Source organism: Salvelinus sp. IW2-2015, linkage group LG4q.1:29, assembly GCF_002910315.2.
Source record: "Salvelinus sp. IW2-2015 linkage group LG4q.1:29, ASM291031v2, whole genome shotgun sequence".
Lineage (NCBI taxonomy): Eukaryota > Metazoa > Chordata > Actinopteri > Salmoniformes > Salmonidae > Salvelinus > Salvelinus sp. IW2-2015.
Genome location: NC_036842.1, coordinates 36,373,484 through 36,388,809, shown reverse-complemented (window position 1 = coordinate 36,388,809; position 15,326 = coordinate 36,373,484). Strand labels below are relative to the sequence as shown.

Below are 15,326 nucleotides of genomic sequence, written 5' to 3'. Positions count from 1 at the left end.
GAAAACCTACAGGACAGTAGATCTCCAGGAAAAGGGTTGGAGTGAAAACCTACAGGACAGTAGATCTCCAGGAAAAGGGTTGGAGTGAAAACCTACAGGACAGTAGATCTCCAGGAAYAGGGTTGGAGTGAAAACCTACAGGACAGTAGATCTCCAGGAAAAGGGTTGGAGTGAAAACCTACAGGACAGTAGATCTCCAGGAAAAGGGTTGGAGTGAAAACCTACAGGACAGTAGATCTCCAGGAAAAGGGTTGGGCAGCCCTGGTCTAAAAGAACCCAAAGATGGTGGAAACAGAACACAGTAAACAGTGCATGTTATGTGGAGCTAAAAGAACATGTGGATGTTATTTTACACAGAACAGAACAGAAAATTGCTGGGAAAACACCCACCCAGATCGGCAGTTGTCACAGCACTGGTCAGTTCCCATGATGCCCGAGGTCACCTTTCGAAGCTGTTTGTCTTCAAAGTGGGAGAGGATCAGCCTAAAGAGAAATGAAATGTGAAGCAATACTTTGAATACAGGTAGCTATTGACACAATATACTGATATGTACCTAAAACATGTATCACTCATTACGGAACAAGACTGAACAGGAACAAGACTTACTTCCTTCTGCACTTGGATGAGTTGAGATASAAGTCCATTTTGCCCATCATTTTGAGCTTGTAGCCCCGGAATTTGTTGTTTGCTACCTGGTTGATGAGAAACCTGTACAGAACAACAATAAAAGACTCAGTTCAGGTCTGGGTTTCACTAATCTGAACTCTGAAGGCTTCATGTCAAGACAGACAATATTATTTATTTGTTATAACTGTCTTGTCTACCATTTATGAACTATATATTTTTATTTTTTTTATATATTTTTTTATATWTTTTTTTTACATTCTTATAACATAATCACAAAAAAGAGTGACCTGTTTAATTTTAGATCTGCTGGTGCCCACAGGACGTGGCAGGCACTTGGAAGTCCGTCTCTCCCAGCACGTCCAATCTCCTGGTAGTAAGATTCCATCTCCTTAGGGGCTCCATAATGGATCACCTTCCTGATGTCAGCCTTATTGATCCCCATTCCAAAAGCAACTGTAGCCACAATACACTGAAAACAATTAACAAAACCATATAAGTATGCTTGCATACAGAGGTGGACAATGTTTATGTGTTTTCATGCCTGTATAGAATCTGCAAAGAACCACAAACTGATTTATATTTGGAGAGAAGAGACTAATTCAACTAAATTTGGCATATATTTTGCTACTATCAATCTCTACACAGTATAGCAATAAATCTAACCCACCTGGATTTAATTTAAAATATTTGAAACTTGTTTTTGTTTCTTAAAGATTTAAAAGCACACCTGGATTTCATCCCTCATGAAGCGATACTGGGTCTCCCTCCTCTGTTTGATGCCCAGACCAGCATGGTATACACCACACGTGACACCCAGCGAGGTCAGAGTTGAGGTCACACGCTCAGCCTCTTTCCTCGAGGGGCAGTACACAATAGAGGACCCTTCAAACTCATAATCCCCCCTGAAATAGCCGACAGCAAATGAGACAAAAAAAAAAGAAGCAATTTTGATCTAATTGGTCGAAACGTTGTGGGAGGATAGATTGCACTGTGCCGAGTATCATCTACCGAATACATTTTTATATCCAGCATCTGCTCAAAGACATTGGATGTCATCTTTTCCTATACAAACAAAACATGGATATTAATATCATTACTATGATAAAAGCTGGCTCCATATTCACCAATATTCCCAAAAGCATATATATACAGTACATATCCTGTATTAAAAAAAAAACATCATATAGCTAGGTCTACTTAAATATATTATTAACCTTCATTCAGTATATGGACCTAAATATATGTTGACCTATAAGCAATTAATATATGGGCCTACCCGGTGGTCTTCTTCAGGAAGCCATTCAGGTCCTGAAACACGCCGCCAGACTTGCGGTTGACGTCCAGGTAGAGGTTGGGCCGGTCGAAGGAGGTGCAGGTGACGATGGGTTGCTCCAGGTTCAGACTCTTCACTATGTCCTCCCTGATGGATGGGCTTGCAGTGGCAGTCAGCGCCACGATGGGAACCTGAACACGGAACACAGTCAATGGAAACCTGAACACGGAACACAGTCAATGGGAACCTGAACACGGAACACAGTCAATGGAAACCTGAACACGGAACACAGTCAATGGGYACCTGAACACGGAACACAGTCAATGGGAACCTGAACACGGAACACAGTCAATGGGAACCTGAACACGGAACACAGTCAATGGGAACCTGAACACGGAACACAGTCGTTCAATCCTGGTAAAACGTTCACTTGACACCATTGTAAGTCCTCCACATAAGAGTACCATAAGAAGGATGTCAGCGTTTGCCAACTGTCCACGATACATAGAATTATGTAGCTGACCTGTTATGCAACATCTGTTATGTCCTCATTATGACATGACTACATAAGAATTATGACGGAGGATTGCCTCTAATTGATAATATATTGTTTAAGATGATGGCTGTCTGTGATAGAATAAAACTTTATTGTCCATTCAGGATGGACATTTTTCTTTGGCATCACCAAATGATGTATGCAATGAGAGACTAATGTTCTTACGTTAGGTAGACTTCTCTTCAGGTTTCCCAGACTCCTGTATGCACCTCTGAAGTCATGGCCCCACTCAGAGATACAATGAGCCTCATCCACCGCTATCAAAGAGATTCCTGCAGGACAAGCACAGCAGAATGCAGAGATAACTCACCCCAGAATAGTTATTTTCCCCCAAAAACATAAAAGATAATCTTTAGAGTTAAATGATTGTTCGTCCATTGCCTACCAATGAACTTAAGATAATCTTTGTTCTAAAGATGATGTTTCTGGGAAACACCTCCATCAGCTATATTCTCACTGCTAAATGTAGAAAAAGACAAGGCTTGAGAAAATTGAATATATCTGTATAAATGTATAAGGAGAAATATTTAAAAGAAAGTAATGAATTGGAACCTAGAGTTCACTCACCTATACTTCTATCGAGCTGTTCGAGTAGAGCTACATTGCCTGAGCAGTATTCTGGGGTCATGTATACAACTCTGTATTGCCCCCTAAAGACAGAATAGGGTCATGTTATTTTCTGCCTAGTTGGTACATAAGCAGGCTTTACTTATAACAGGGGTGCAAAATTCAGGCTTTCCAGTTCCACAGTCCTGCTAGATGTTGTTTAGTCTTAAAGTAACACTATGCAGAAATTGCTCCGCCATTACCTGGTTGCTAAAACTAATAGTTCGCTTAATTTCAGTTTGTGACAAAGTAAGATTGTCTATACTATCATTGTACCATCCAAACCACTGAAATATATTTAATAACCAAAAATATGGTTGTTTCAGCTGGTGTACAAAAAGACGCAAAAACAAAACTTAAGAACTGGAAGCATAGAAATAGTGCACCTAGAACATATCTACCTCTTAGATTTGCTTTCAAGTAGAATGATAGATCTATAACTTACATTTCTATGTGAATTTGAGTCACCCAAGAAGTTACATATTGCCACTTTAATTGATCAATTTACAGTTCATACAGCTGGTAAACTCGGTACACTGTGGGCCTGGGAGCTGACTTATGACATTGGTAGCCCGGTCCCAGATCTGTTTGCTCTGGCCAACTTCATTGCTCATTGTCACTGGCATGACAAGGAGTTGACATGATAGCACAAACAGACTGGCACTCAGGCTACAATGCCCCTTGACTGTAAAAAGTATAAATTAGTATATTACACATTGTGACAGAACAGAGGAGAGGGTGCATGTAAACATCCCTTTAGGGACATATTACATGACTACATTTTCTGTCAGAACTAAGAACAAAATACTTTTATGCAGTTGTAATACTTTAGCAGTTGGCAAACATTTAGTAAAATATTTTTTTTTAAATTGAAAAGGGGCTTACTGTTTCAAGCCGGCTAAAACATTTTTGGTCTGAGCAGAGCCGAGAAAACAAGCTGGAATGTTGGACATTCTGGAAAGTGAAGAGAAAACGCTACGTTGTTGCAGGAGAACCTCACCGTGATCTCACCTGGACAGCGTTCAGGTTGTGGAACGTTGCAGATAGAAATATCATGAATAGAGCCGACACGGTTCCTTATTCTACATGTTAGAGGGGTGTTTGTTCTACATGCTGTTTTTCTATCTGCACGTTGCACAACGTTATGTCCTGCTGAACGCACCACGGGCTGACTAGGTGTCACCTATAACCCAAACACTACATACTGTTTCACTCAGAAGAATACCAACATTGATGAGCTCTAATGGTTACCAGATACTTCTATTCCTGCAAAACATGACATTTTCACATTTTTCAATATATATCGGGAAAAACAAGCAGTCGAACTCATGTGATTATTTCTATCAATGGCGTATGACAATCAAAATATGTTAAAAGTAGAAAATGACATTGGTAGGGACYGTATTTTTAAAAGGTTACTGGTGCTAAAATGTTGCTACTCACTGGAGCTGGAGCACTTGGTCCTCCATGAGAGCGATGAGAGGACAGATAACAATGCTGACGCCAACACAGTACACTGGGGGGAACTGGAAGCACAGGCTTTTCCCATAGCCTTCAGGGAGACATGGACAAACACTTAGTTTACCTYGTAGAATACCAATGGCTGACATCCTCATTGATTTTACATCACGTTGCATATCTCACCTACTAACCCAAGATGTTCCATTYCACAAAATAGTTAGTTGAATAAGTGATAGCATATTTTCCTTAACTATACTGTGACGACCCTCCCACTCTMMRRWKCSYAWTTRRTTRRRRTTMSRRRTMMTTTRCRTWAWWWMYWMMTMGMMGGSSGYYSCSGGYYYGMTMMRKWGGWAAKKKKKCCKAYMRCKYGMMMMMRCCSGGGYWWAAWWKKKCRTTRCCCCCATTCATTGAGGAGACTCTCTCCATYCAAACACAATGTATGTTGGTTTGGTTGTGGCATTTTGTGGTTTGTTTATTTTGGCATGGCTCCATATTATTACCATCTTTGCACGCAACCACACACAATTGTTAATTAAAATATAGTTTACTTTAGTGAAGAAATATATTTTTGTTATTCCTTGATCTCTGCGTTGTCTCCCTTTCTATTAAGAGCCGGTTCGTGACTATACTCATTCAGCCTGTTTCTGTCACATACTAATTAAASGATGTTGTCATCTGTAACTATAATTCAAAAAGGCACTCGCACATCTGAGCTGTCTTTTTTTCAGGTGCACAGTAACAGTTGAATAAAATGATTAAAACTAAGAAACCTGCACTGTTCCTTATTAAGCTTTACGTATCGACCACACAACCTTCGTCAGAGCTTTTGTGATTTTTTTTGTGTGAATCTGTAACTACAAATATATTTGCAGTACCCTTGAATATCCCGCAGCAGAACTAACTTACGCTACTTGTCATACAGGTCTGATTAATGTGCATAGAGATTTCAGAGTCATAACGAAACCATCCACTAGGTGGCAGTGCAATAGCAGTAGTATAAGTGCAAGTACATCAGATTTGAACAAAAGGATGAAAGCCCAATATATATATWTTTTTTTATGTACCTCTTCGGGGAATATTCATTTACGAACTACACTTTATTATTGGAACTATACGATGCCATCCATATGGATGCTCATATTACCGTGACGACTTAGTCAATCATAATTAACTTAACACGATGGCGAGTGGGGGATGGAACTTACCTGTTGCCATGACAACAAGGTTATCTCGCCTCTCCTTCAGAACAGAGTGAATTACTTTCCATTGTACTCTGAAACAGAGGGGATTTCTCTTTCATGTACAAATGACAAATTATAATATGAACATATGGGGGAGGGGGGGGGTGACTTACGGCTTGAAGCGACTATGTCCAAAATACATCTTTAGACATTTGATTTGTTCAGGGAGTGGCTCTGGAAGAGATGGATCTGGATGTGGAGAGCGGGAAAGAGGCCTCAATAGACTGACACAGAAATACACTCACATCAGCCTGAGTACATTTGACACTGGAGGTTAACATCTGCCCGAGTACACAAGGCTGGCGATTAATCCGAAACTGCTATTCTAAAACCCTGCTGTTGGCAATGAGCCCAACTCCTAGAGGGAATTGGATTAATAAGTAGTTTGTGGTATATAGCCAATATGCCACGGCTAAAGGCTGTGTCCAGGCACTCCGCATGCGTCGTACGTAAGAACAGTCCTTAGCCGTGGTATATTGGCCATATACCACACCCGGTTGGGCCTTATTGCTTAAATCTATCTCAACGTGTGATTTTGAATAGGTTTCTGTGTTGGTATTGATTTTTTAACAGAGTAGAGCATGATTTAATTATAATGCTGGCTATATAGGTCATGGGATTTGTGTAAAGGCTCACCACTATTTCCACTGCCTACAGCAGAAAATTATAGCTATTATTAGCTCCTTTTATTAAAATGTACCGTCACTCTACTTCAATCAACACACAGTAGACTGAGAGCATCCTCCTTTTACACTCGCAATAGATTATAATAAGGCTGCCTATTTGTCAGTCAGTCCATTAGTATTTCTCCACAACAATCTTTGAAACCTAAAACAGCTAAGACATAGCTCCATCAGTACCAAAATCTTCTTCTTCCAGCTCCTCTATGTCATCCTCCTCATTGCCAAGGCCAGAGGGCATTTCCTCAGGTTGGTGTTGCTTCTGTTGAGTCAACCTCTCCACTTCCTCCACACACTGAGGTGAGAAACATCCAAACCACATCATCACACAAGGCACTGGTTCTTAACCAATAGTAGACCTGGGGCAAATGCCTATGTCAAATATACTTTTGTACATTTGAAAATATAATACGTACTTGATTTAGTTTGGAGCTCGTACTTAATCCATTGTCAGGTCGTTATTGTAAAATAAAATATGTTCAATAACTTACCTAGTTAAATAAAAGCAGAACATAAATACATCCATTGGTTCAATTGTACAAAGCAAACAAAAAACCTAGCTAACAAACTCATGGTTTTGACATATTTTGACCCAGGCCTGCTATAAGAAGGTTAATGAGAAAAATCCACACCTCAGACGTGCTTGAATGTGTAAAACTGGCTTATTGAGAATGGGCATACTGACTGATGAGAGGTTAGGATAACATCTGTAAGGATAATGTATGGTAAGAGGGGAAATCCATCGTTCTCTCTAACATCCAGACTATTACCTGTAGCATCTCGCTCTCCAGCTCCACTTCGTACAATAGGTCTGCAGAGTCATCCGGTGCATTTTTCTCCTTCAATAGAAAAGGCAAAAGAGCAAAGCATTAAGAACCTAATACTTTGGGTGAAGTTGATTGGTGAAGATAATGAATGAGGTCTACTGTAGCTCAATTGTTAGAGCATGGCGCTTGCAACTAGTGCCGGGACGATACCAGTATCGCGATACTTGTTAGTATCATGGCAAGGAAACAAAACATGAATCGGACTTACCTTCTTTAGGAAAACATCCCTAATGTTGGAAACAAACATCATTATATTGTCATCCAGTCCAATTTATTTTCCAAGCTATAGCACACAATATTTTACATACAGCAGGTTTTTAAAGGACCAAAAGAGTTTGGTCTGCTTGTTTTATATTTTTGCTATGGAAAAAATATTGCGATACTTGTATCGTCACAGCCCTACTTACAACGGCAGGTGGGTTTGATTCCCGGCACCACCCGTACGTAAAATGTACGTAAGCATGACTAAGTCTCTTTGGATAAAAGCACCTGCTAAATATATTATTATATGTGACTGCTCGGCTTGATCTTATGAAGCAACATTTGAAATGGTGTTTTTTTTATTTTTACATTGGATAAAAGTAGAGACTCAGAGCTAGAAAATGGTATATCATACACTACAGTTGAAGAACWATGGGAAAGTAATTCTGCTTCGAAAGTTGATCAACTTGTAACCTCACTTTTGAGAAAATGGCCCTTGAATGTTTTTGGTAAACCTACTGGAGAGCTCTTCTTCATCTACACTAGCGTTTCCCAAACTCGGTCCTCTGGAGGGGGGCARGTTTTGGTTTTTGCCCTAACACTACACAGCTGATTCAAATAATTAAAAGCTTGATGATTAGTTTATTTTGCTAGGTCAAAAACTAAAACGTGCACCACTTGGGGTCCAGAGGACTGAGTTTGGGAAACCCTGGTCTACACTCATTCAGCATAGTTCACACACTCTTAAACCCTGGTCTACACTCATTCAGCATAGTTCACACACTCTTAAACCCTGGTTACTACACTCATTCAGCATAGTTTACACACTCTTAAACCCTGGTCTACACTCATTCTGCAGCTGCACGCTGTACATAGTCCATCTGTAAACTACCCACCCAATTTACCTACCTCACCCCCCATACTGCTTTTATTTATTTACTTTTCTGCTCTTTTGCACACCAGTATCTCTTCTTGCACTGATCATCTGATGATTTATCACTCCAGTGTTAATCTGCTAAATTGTAATTATTCGATTTATTGCCTACCTCATGCCTTTTGCACACATTGTATATAGATCTTCTTTTTTTTTCTACCATGTTATTGACTTGTTTATTGTTTACTCCATGTGTAACTCTGTGTTGTCTGTTCACACTGCTATGCTTTATCTTGGCCAGGTCGCAGTTGCAAATGAGAACTTGTTCTCAACTAGCCTACCTGGTTAAATAAGGTGAAATAAAATTTTAAAAAATTCAGCATAGTTTACACACTCTTAAACCCTGGTCTACACTCATTCAGCATAGTTTACACACTCTTAAACCTGGTCTACACTCATTCAGCATAGTTCACACACTCTTAAACCCTGGTCTACACTCATTCAGCAAGTTTCACACCTCTTAAACCCTGGTCTACACTCATTCAGCATAGTTCACACACTCTTAAACCCTGGTCTACACTCATTCAGCATAGTTCACACACTCTTAAACCCATCTCTTTAAGGATTCACATGTGAGGGCATGTACTAAACAACCAAAGATTAAGACTAAAGGCTGGTTTATACTACAGGTGTATTCGTAAATTCAATCTGGAGTGCCAGAGTGCGCCCTGGGCACTCGTAAACTCAGAGAGTTGGTAGCTACTTCAAGACATGAGAGAACAGCTCACTCTGACCATTTTACTCGCCATAGCCGAGCTGGGTAGGCGGTTTTTATGTTATCCATAGTGTTGGTGACTGTAACTGTGCTGCTGGCAACAATTTATTTACGTTTTTTTCCCCCTGACGTTTACTGACACCCCGGCCATATTATGATATGCAGACATAAGACATTCTATTGAAACTAGTGACACAAATACTACCAGTTGTTCAAACTTCCATCCCTATTGAATGAGGGCTAAATATATTAGTTGTTCTAGCCCACATCAGTTGGACAATAAATGGCTGCCAACAACCTTTCAGGACATTTGCATGAAGGTGGCATAATGCAAAATGAACAGAGGTCAATAAAGGACTCTCTATCTTTAGCTTGTTTCCTGAACAATGACATCTAATGTAGAATCCTCCACATAAATACAAATGGATATAACCTGGTTCCAGATCTGTTAGTCCCGTCTTATTGGTTATTGGCGTGACGATGACCATAGAAATTGGCATTACAGCACAAACAGGTCTGGGATCAGGCTAAATAGATTTGCTCTTCACCTGGAACTCCAAAGTGGACTGCTCCTCCAAATCCTCCTGCTTAGCTTGCCTCTCCAGCATTTGAAGCTCATACTCTGAGATATCCTGGGACATGATGCAGTCTCCTTGATAGTCTATGGGTTTGCTGGCCTCTTCCATGGGTTCAGGAACCTTAAAGAGATCTATGTTAGAGTGATTGAGGTCCTCATCTTCTCCGGGTGAGCCCTGATCCATCTGTGTTCCATTGGTTGCGTCTGTTCCGTCAGGACTGAGGGTCTTGTTCTCTGGGAGGTCGTGAGACAAAAGTTCTGGATCTATGTTTGAAGCTGAGGTGTTGTTCTTTGACAGCAAATCTCTCAGAGCAGTGAGACTAACATACAGGTCCTCCACTAGCGTTGCAACGCTACAATGACAAAAGAAAAGAAATGCATTTGAGACTGATTACATTTCTGACCTTGTCTGTACTGTACTTACGAATCAGACAAATGAGTGAACAACAATCTTGATGTTGGAATAGTAATGTCTGTATACTGGACCTCTGGATGTCATTGACTTCTTCTGGGATGCTGCCAGCTAATTCCTCAATTTCATTGGCCATTTGAGACAGTTTGTCCTTAAGGCCAGACTGAGAATTCACTCCTTTATTGGAGCACAAAGAGACATATATTTTGTTTAAAGATACCTCTATTAACCAACCAGAGTCTAKGCCGGGGGAGGGGGGGATTCTACTAACTATACAGAATTGTTTTATGAAGGTCATACCAAAGATCATTTAGCATTTTAAGACCCCTTAAAAATATATTTTTTTGGGGGGGTCCTTACTGCTATTAGCTTATTCACTACATGGAACAAATAGCCCCCCCCCAAATAAAACAAAAGGAAGTTTGTTCTGAAGTGTCTCTCCTATATCTGAGCGATATAAAAAAAGATCTGACTCATTTCAGGAAACTAGGTGTATGTCACGCGTCACTAATTCACAGGAGAGCCATTTGAACTTACATTTTTATCAAAATAATTTTTTGGGCAGAAATGCCTTCTGGAACATGATAACTTTCATGTGCCTTAATAACAAATTTGCATACCATCTGTAAATATGAATACAATTGTTAAATTACGAGCCTAGTTGGTTTAGTCAGAGAAACAGACAGGAACTTTCAAGCTAGCCATGACTGGCTGAGATAATGGATGGGCTGAACATGCCAAGAGACAAGTTCAGTTTGGTATGCCATGTAGCGCGCTTCTGTCTATAACATGAGCTGCTTAGTATGTGTATAAAAAMAAAGAAAAACCCTGGAATGAGTAAGCGTGTCCAAACTTTTGAATGGTACTGTACATGTTTGTGAGAATCTCACCTTTGCACAGAGGGTTAGCCCAAACAGTATGGACACTACAGACAGAAGGCAGATTGGCTGTACCGACTTCAGACGAGTCTCCTGACACTTGTGGAGGTCYTAGAGCATAAGAGTTCATGAGAGTCTCATCTTTCCATAGAAGGGTCATAATAGTTTGTAGGCCAAACCATTCAGACGCTACCGACYATTTTGTGAGAAGACCAATTTTCTGGATGTCTCATGGTCTGATAAACACCGCTCTACCTCTGTCACCTTTCACCACAAATGCAGAAGAGCGACATAGGCGGAACCGGTGGATTGAGACGCAGATATCTCTATCTTAAACTGACAGATTTCCATTGGGATTTAAAAAAAAACATTTTTCTAATGTTATTTCCGCGGGGCGTGGACATGGACCTTAGGGGGTTTTAATGAAGGAAACCAATAAAATAACTGGGATTTGAGAAACATAACACATGTATGACACATCAAAGAAATCTACACAATACTCACCAGGGTCCATAGTATTCAGTTTGCTATGAATGATCAGGCCAGCCTAGGCAAGACAAAAAAAATAAAAAAAATAAACATGGCTGATAAACAAACACAGAATCTCTTGCACAACTCTCCCACAAAACCAGTTCTCTATTCTTCCAATGACACAATATGATACAGTAGGTTTTCCCCCACTCACATAAGCATCTGTAGCTGCGTATCTTTTCTGTTCCTGGGAGAGTTCAAAGTCATCCCAATTGCTACAGCGCACATCCTGCTGTTTGAACAGCCTCTTCTTGAACAGGTGCTTGACGAGCCCATCCAGACTCCATCTCTCACCGCATCGCAGCTGGAAATCACAGAGAATTATAGTCAGTGAGGATATAATACTGTATGTAGCTTTAGAGCAATCAAACAGTCCTTTTGCTATTCCTCATAGCATGTTAGCAGATGCATTTTGGGTGAAATATTTGAGGCCAGTATTTTTGCTGTATTTGGAACGATACCTTTTTAACTTGACATTTTGTTTAGGACTTGACTATATGGTTACACACCAACAAGTGGAAGTGTTTGATACATTGGCCCATGAGTAAACACATTGGTAGTTGTGTAATTGTGGTAAAATGAGGATACAATTCTGTGATCTTACTCTTCCATTTGCCAAATCTCCAAGATCCACGAAATTCTTCAGTTTGACATCAAAGTCAGAGAGTAGCTTCCACATGTCTCCTTCGATGCCCACGCCAACTTTTCGGATTGTCTCATCCTCCAAAAATATCTTCAAGCCAGTTGGAAATCCTGCAAGAAGTCAGAGAGATGCAATACAGAAAACCATTGCAGAACAGGTCTAAACGTGTTTCTGATGTGTCGAAATACCGATAAACTATAGGCAGCAACAACATAACAGAAGTGATAAGCAGAAAATGATTCATACAATGATAAATCAATGTTCGAGACATTTCCCCTGTGAACTTTACTTGACATGGGGGCGAGGTGAAAAAGGTAACACTTCTCCACAGAAGCACACAGCTGGACCAAGGCAACTTTCTTCTTCTGGCCTTTGGTGAAGGAAGGAGGCCATTCTATGTCAAACCCCACAGCAGAGCCAGGTGAAAGACTAGACCTACCGAAGAAAAACAAAACAAGAGGGACTGATGTGTAAATGAGGTGCAAAATCCAAGTAAAAAAACTATTATTGCCCACTATAATTAACGTACAATGCTGTTGGTACACTTTTGAGATGTTATTTGGCCCAAAATTTGGATTCAGACATTTATTTTACAGCGGTGAACACGTTTTACAATCAAGACAAACCGACAACGAGTTCCAGATTATAGATACGCCTTCAGAGACGTGATGCGTCTAAACCCACGTGATGCGTCTAAACCCTACCTGCTTACCACTGTACAACGGACTTGATTGACTGCTCAATCTCTGTGTTAATACATGTACACTGAATGTACTATGAGACTTAGACTGGTGATAGTCTTGATTACCTTAACTCGTCAGACAGAAAAGAGCAGTCATTCTTCTCCTGGCTGAATATGACTGTGCCAGTGAACTCTAGATAAGGAAGGTCATCCTCTATGACATTTCTTTTATAGAGTCCTGTTTGAACCTGTTGAGAAAAACCAAAAGTGTTWCTTATTACCCCCACAGAGAGACTACATTACCAGCCATTATCCACAGAACTGGGCATATTGGGTTTGCTCTGTCGAAGGAAATATGCAAATAAAAGACCATTCACTATTGTCCATCGTGCACATGAGTTCTTACTCCATGTACAGAAATTTACATTTCCAGTACATACATCACATATGCAAATGTTGAAGAGTGACAGCATGATGCAGGACTCGTCTCATAGACCTCTATACAGCAACACATGGTGTATCAATAAACTGGTTGAATTAAACTCAAGTCAGTATTAATTAAAATGTTCTAACTATAACTAATTAACAATGGTGGTCAAAAGGAAATATCACATGCACTAACAATACTGAATATTGAAATGGGTTGAGAGAAACAGTGCAATGGTTTTATTTGCATATGACCCTGCACAGCTCTGGTGGATAGGTAAACATAAGCAAATTAGAGAGTCTCACTGAATTGAAAATTAACCACACCTTGATAGCCAACCTCAGACAGCTGTTGGCAGGCATTTGGAGGCCAGTAGACCTGTCTACACACTGTGCTGGTGATATTGCCATCTGTTAACGAACCAGGAACTACTTCTGGCTTACTAACCATACCAGTTCGTTGTTCACTATCTTGGACCATATATGTGAGTACTGTTTACTCAACTTCAATTACCTGTTTAAGTGCATCTTTTTCAGTAGTTTCTATCTTCGACATCCACTCAGGTAAATTCCTGTCAGTCATGTTTGAATCTGTCAGAGGGAAAGAGTTCTATAAGCGTTAATAATAGTTACAGCATCTACAGTGTAGAATACAACACTGTGGCATGAGTCCTTCCTTGTTTCCAACATTTTCCTCTTTTGCAAATACAGCTTAAAAATCAGATTGTATTCCTTAGTAAGCTAAATAAACAGCAAAATATGTTGCTGGTGTAAAATAAATCTCTTTACAATGACAGCTGTTGTCATGGCTAGTGTCGTGTTTCCATCTTTATTAAAGGCTAACGTTTGCATTTCAGTCTGAAATTGTTTAGCATTGGCTAAAACACATGTACATGCGGTGATACCTGTCATAGCAGATATTTCCAACTTTCCATTGTTAATCCAACAGCTGCCAAATTGTTAGTTAGGTGGCTAACGTTCTCTAATGTTACATCAAGGGTTAAGGTCAAGAATCCGTGCTAGTTTGCTGAATTCAACGCAAACAAACGTTGTAGTTGACTTGCTTGACTGTTTACTCGTCATGTGCTATGCTGGCTGCATTAGCTAGATAGCTATTGTTGTCTACTTTCATGTGTTTCCATACTCACTCACGGTGGTTAGCTAACTCCAGAAATGGTTCACGTATATTCTTGGCTAGCTAGTATCTAACGCGTAGTTAACGTTATRTGCCAAACATGCTAACATCTCCCGCCGTATTCTTCTTCTTCTTTTTGATTTGTAGTCATTTTTTTATTCAATATACTCGAGAGTTGCTGCCACGTACTGTTTTGGAAGATGAGTTGCATCTACGTAACATTACAGCACCTATTTGTATTACAATTTTGGTTACAGTCGCTGAGGAATAATAATAATATGATCCTACATTAGCTGCACTTGTGAAACAAAAGCGCAGTCATATATATATCAGTCATCATATCATAACCCTTTTTCTGAGCGTTTTAATCATTAAACAGTTCCCGGCTTTCGGTTAAAAAAAATATCTAACCTGATGAATAAATAATTATTTAATGGTTTATTTTAAGGATGTATGTTATTAAGACAACATCCATTTCGTTATTATTACAAATTATAAACTGGGTGGTTTGAGCCCTGAATGCTGATTGGCTGACAGCCGTGGTATATCAGACCATATACCATGSGTATGACAGAACATTTATTTTAACTACTCTAATTACATTAGTAGCCCGTTTATAATAGCAATAAGGCATGTCAGGGGTTTGTGGTATATTGCCAATATACCACACCCCCTCAGGTGTGGTATATTGCCAATATACCACACCCCCTCAGCATCCTTTTGTATATTGCCAATATACCACACCCCCTCGGACCTTATTGCTTAAATATACCACGGCTTTCATCTTTTCAGCATTCAGGGTTCGAACCACCCAGTTTATAATTAAACAATAATGCACGAGGGGGTGTGGTATATGGCCAATATATCACGGCTAAGGGCTGTTCTTAGGCATGACGTAACGCGGAGGTATATTGACC

General features: G+C 39.9%; 1 protein-coding gene across 3 annotated transcripts in view; it reads right to left on the bottom strand.

The window, feature by feature from the left end:
• wrn (WRN RecQ like helicase) overlaps positions 1–14,707 on the bottom strand; it is a 39,312-nt gene extending 24,605 nt beyond the window's left edge. The window contains exons 1-22 of one of the 3 annotated variants that reach the window (XM_070442881.1): positions 14,423–14,707; positions 13,789–13,865; positions 12,975–13,096; positions 12,456–12,601; positions 12,128–12,276; positions 11,678–11,827; positions 11,497–11,539; positions 10,189–10,291; positions 9,674–10,055; positions 7,219–7,287; positions 6,629–6,743; positions 5,882–5,957; positions 5,733–5,800; positions 4,507–4,615; positions 3,949–4,017; positions 3,025–3,107; positions 2,623–2,729; positions 1,905–2,092; positions 1,356–1,530; positions 916–1,097; positions 608–709; positions 391–483 (exon numbers count right to left, since the gene is read on the bottom strand). In XM_070442881.1, coding sequence (XP_070298982.1) covers positions 391–483; positions 608–709; positions 916–1,097; positions 1,356–1,530; positions 1,905–2,092; positions 2,623–2,729; positions 3,025–3,107; positions 3,949–4,017; positions 4,507–4,615; positions 5,733–5,800; positions 5,882–5,957; positions 6,629–6,743; positions 7,219–7,287; positions 9,674–10,055; positions 10,189–10,291; positions 11,497–11,539; positions 11,678–11,827; positions 12,128–12,276; positions 12,456–12,601; positions 12,975–13,096; positions 13,789–13,857 — 2,600 coding nt within the window. In that variant the 5' untranslated portion in view covers positions 13,858–13,865; positions 14,423–14,707. Of the gene's footprint in view, positions 1–390; positions 484–607; positions 710–915; positions 1,098–1,355; positions 1,531–1,904; positions 2,093–2,622; positions 2,730–3,024; positions 3,108–3,948; positions 4,018–4,506; positions 4,616–5,732; positions 5,801–5,881; positions 5,958–6,628; positions 6,744–7,218; positions 7,288–9,673; positions 10,056–10,188; positions 10,292–11,496; positions 11,540–11,677; positions 11,828–12,127; positions 12,277–12,455; positions 12,602–12,974; positions 13,097–13,788; positions 13,866–14,179; positions 14,395–14,422 lie in introns of those variants that run through there. The other 2 variants (XM_070442882.1, XM_024139247.2) reach the window with 2 other exon arrangements.
• Between the last annotated feature and the right edge of the window lie 619 nt (positions 14,708–15,326).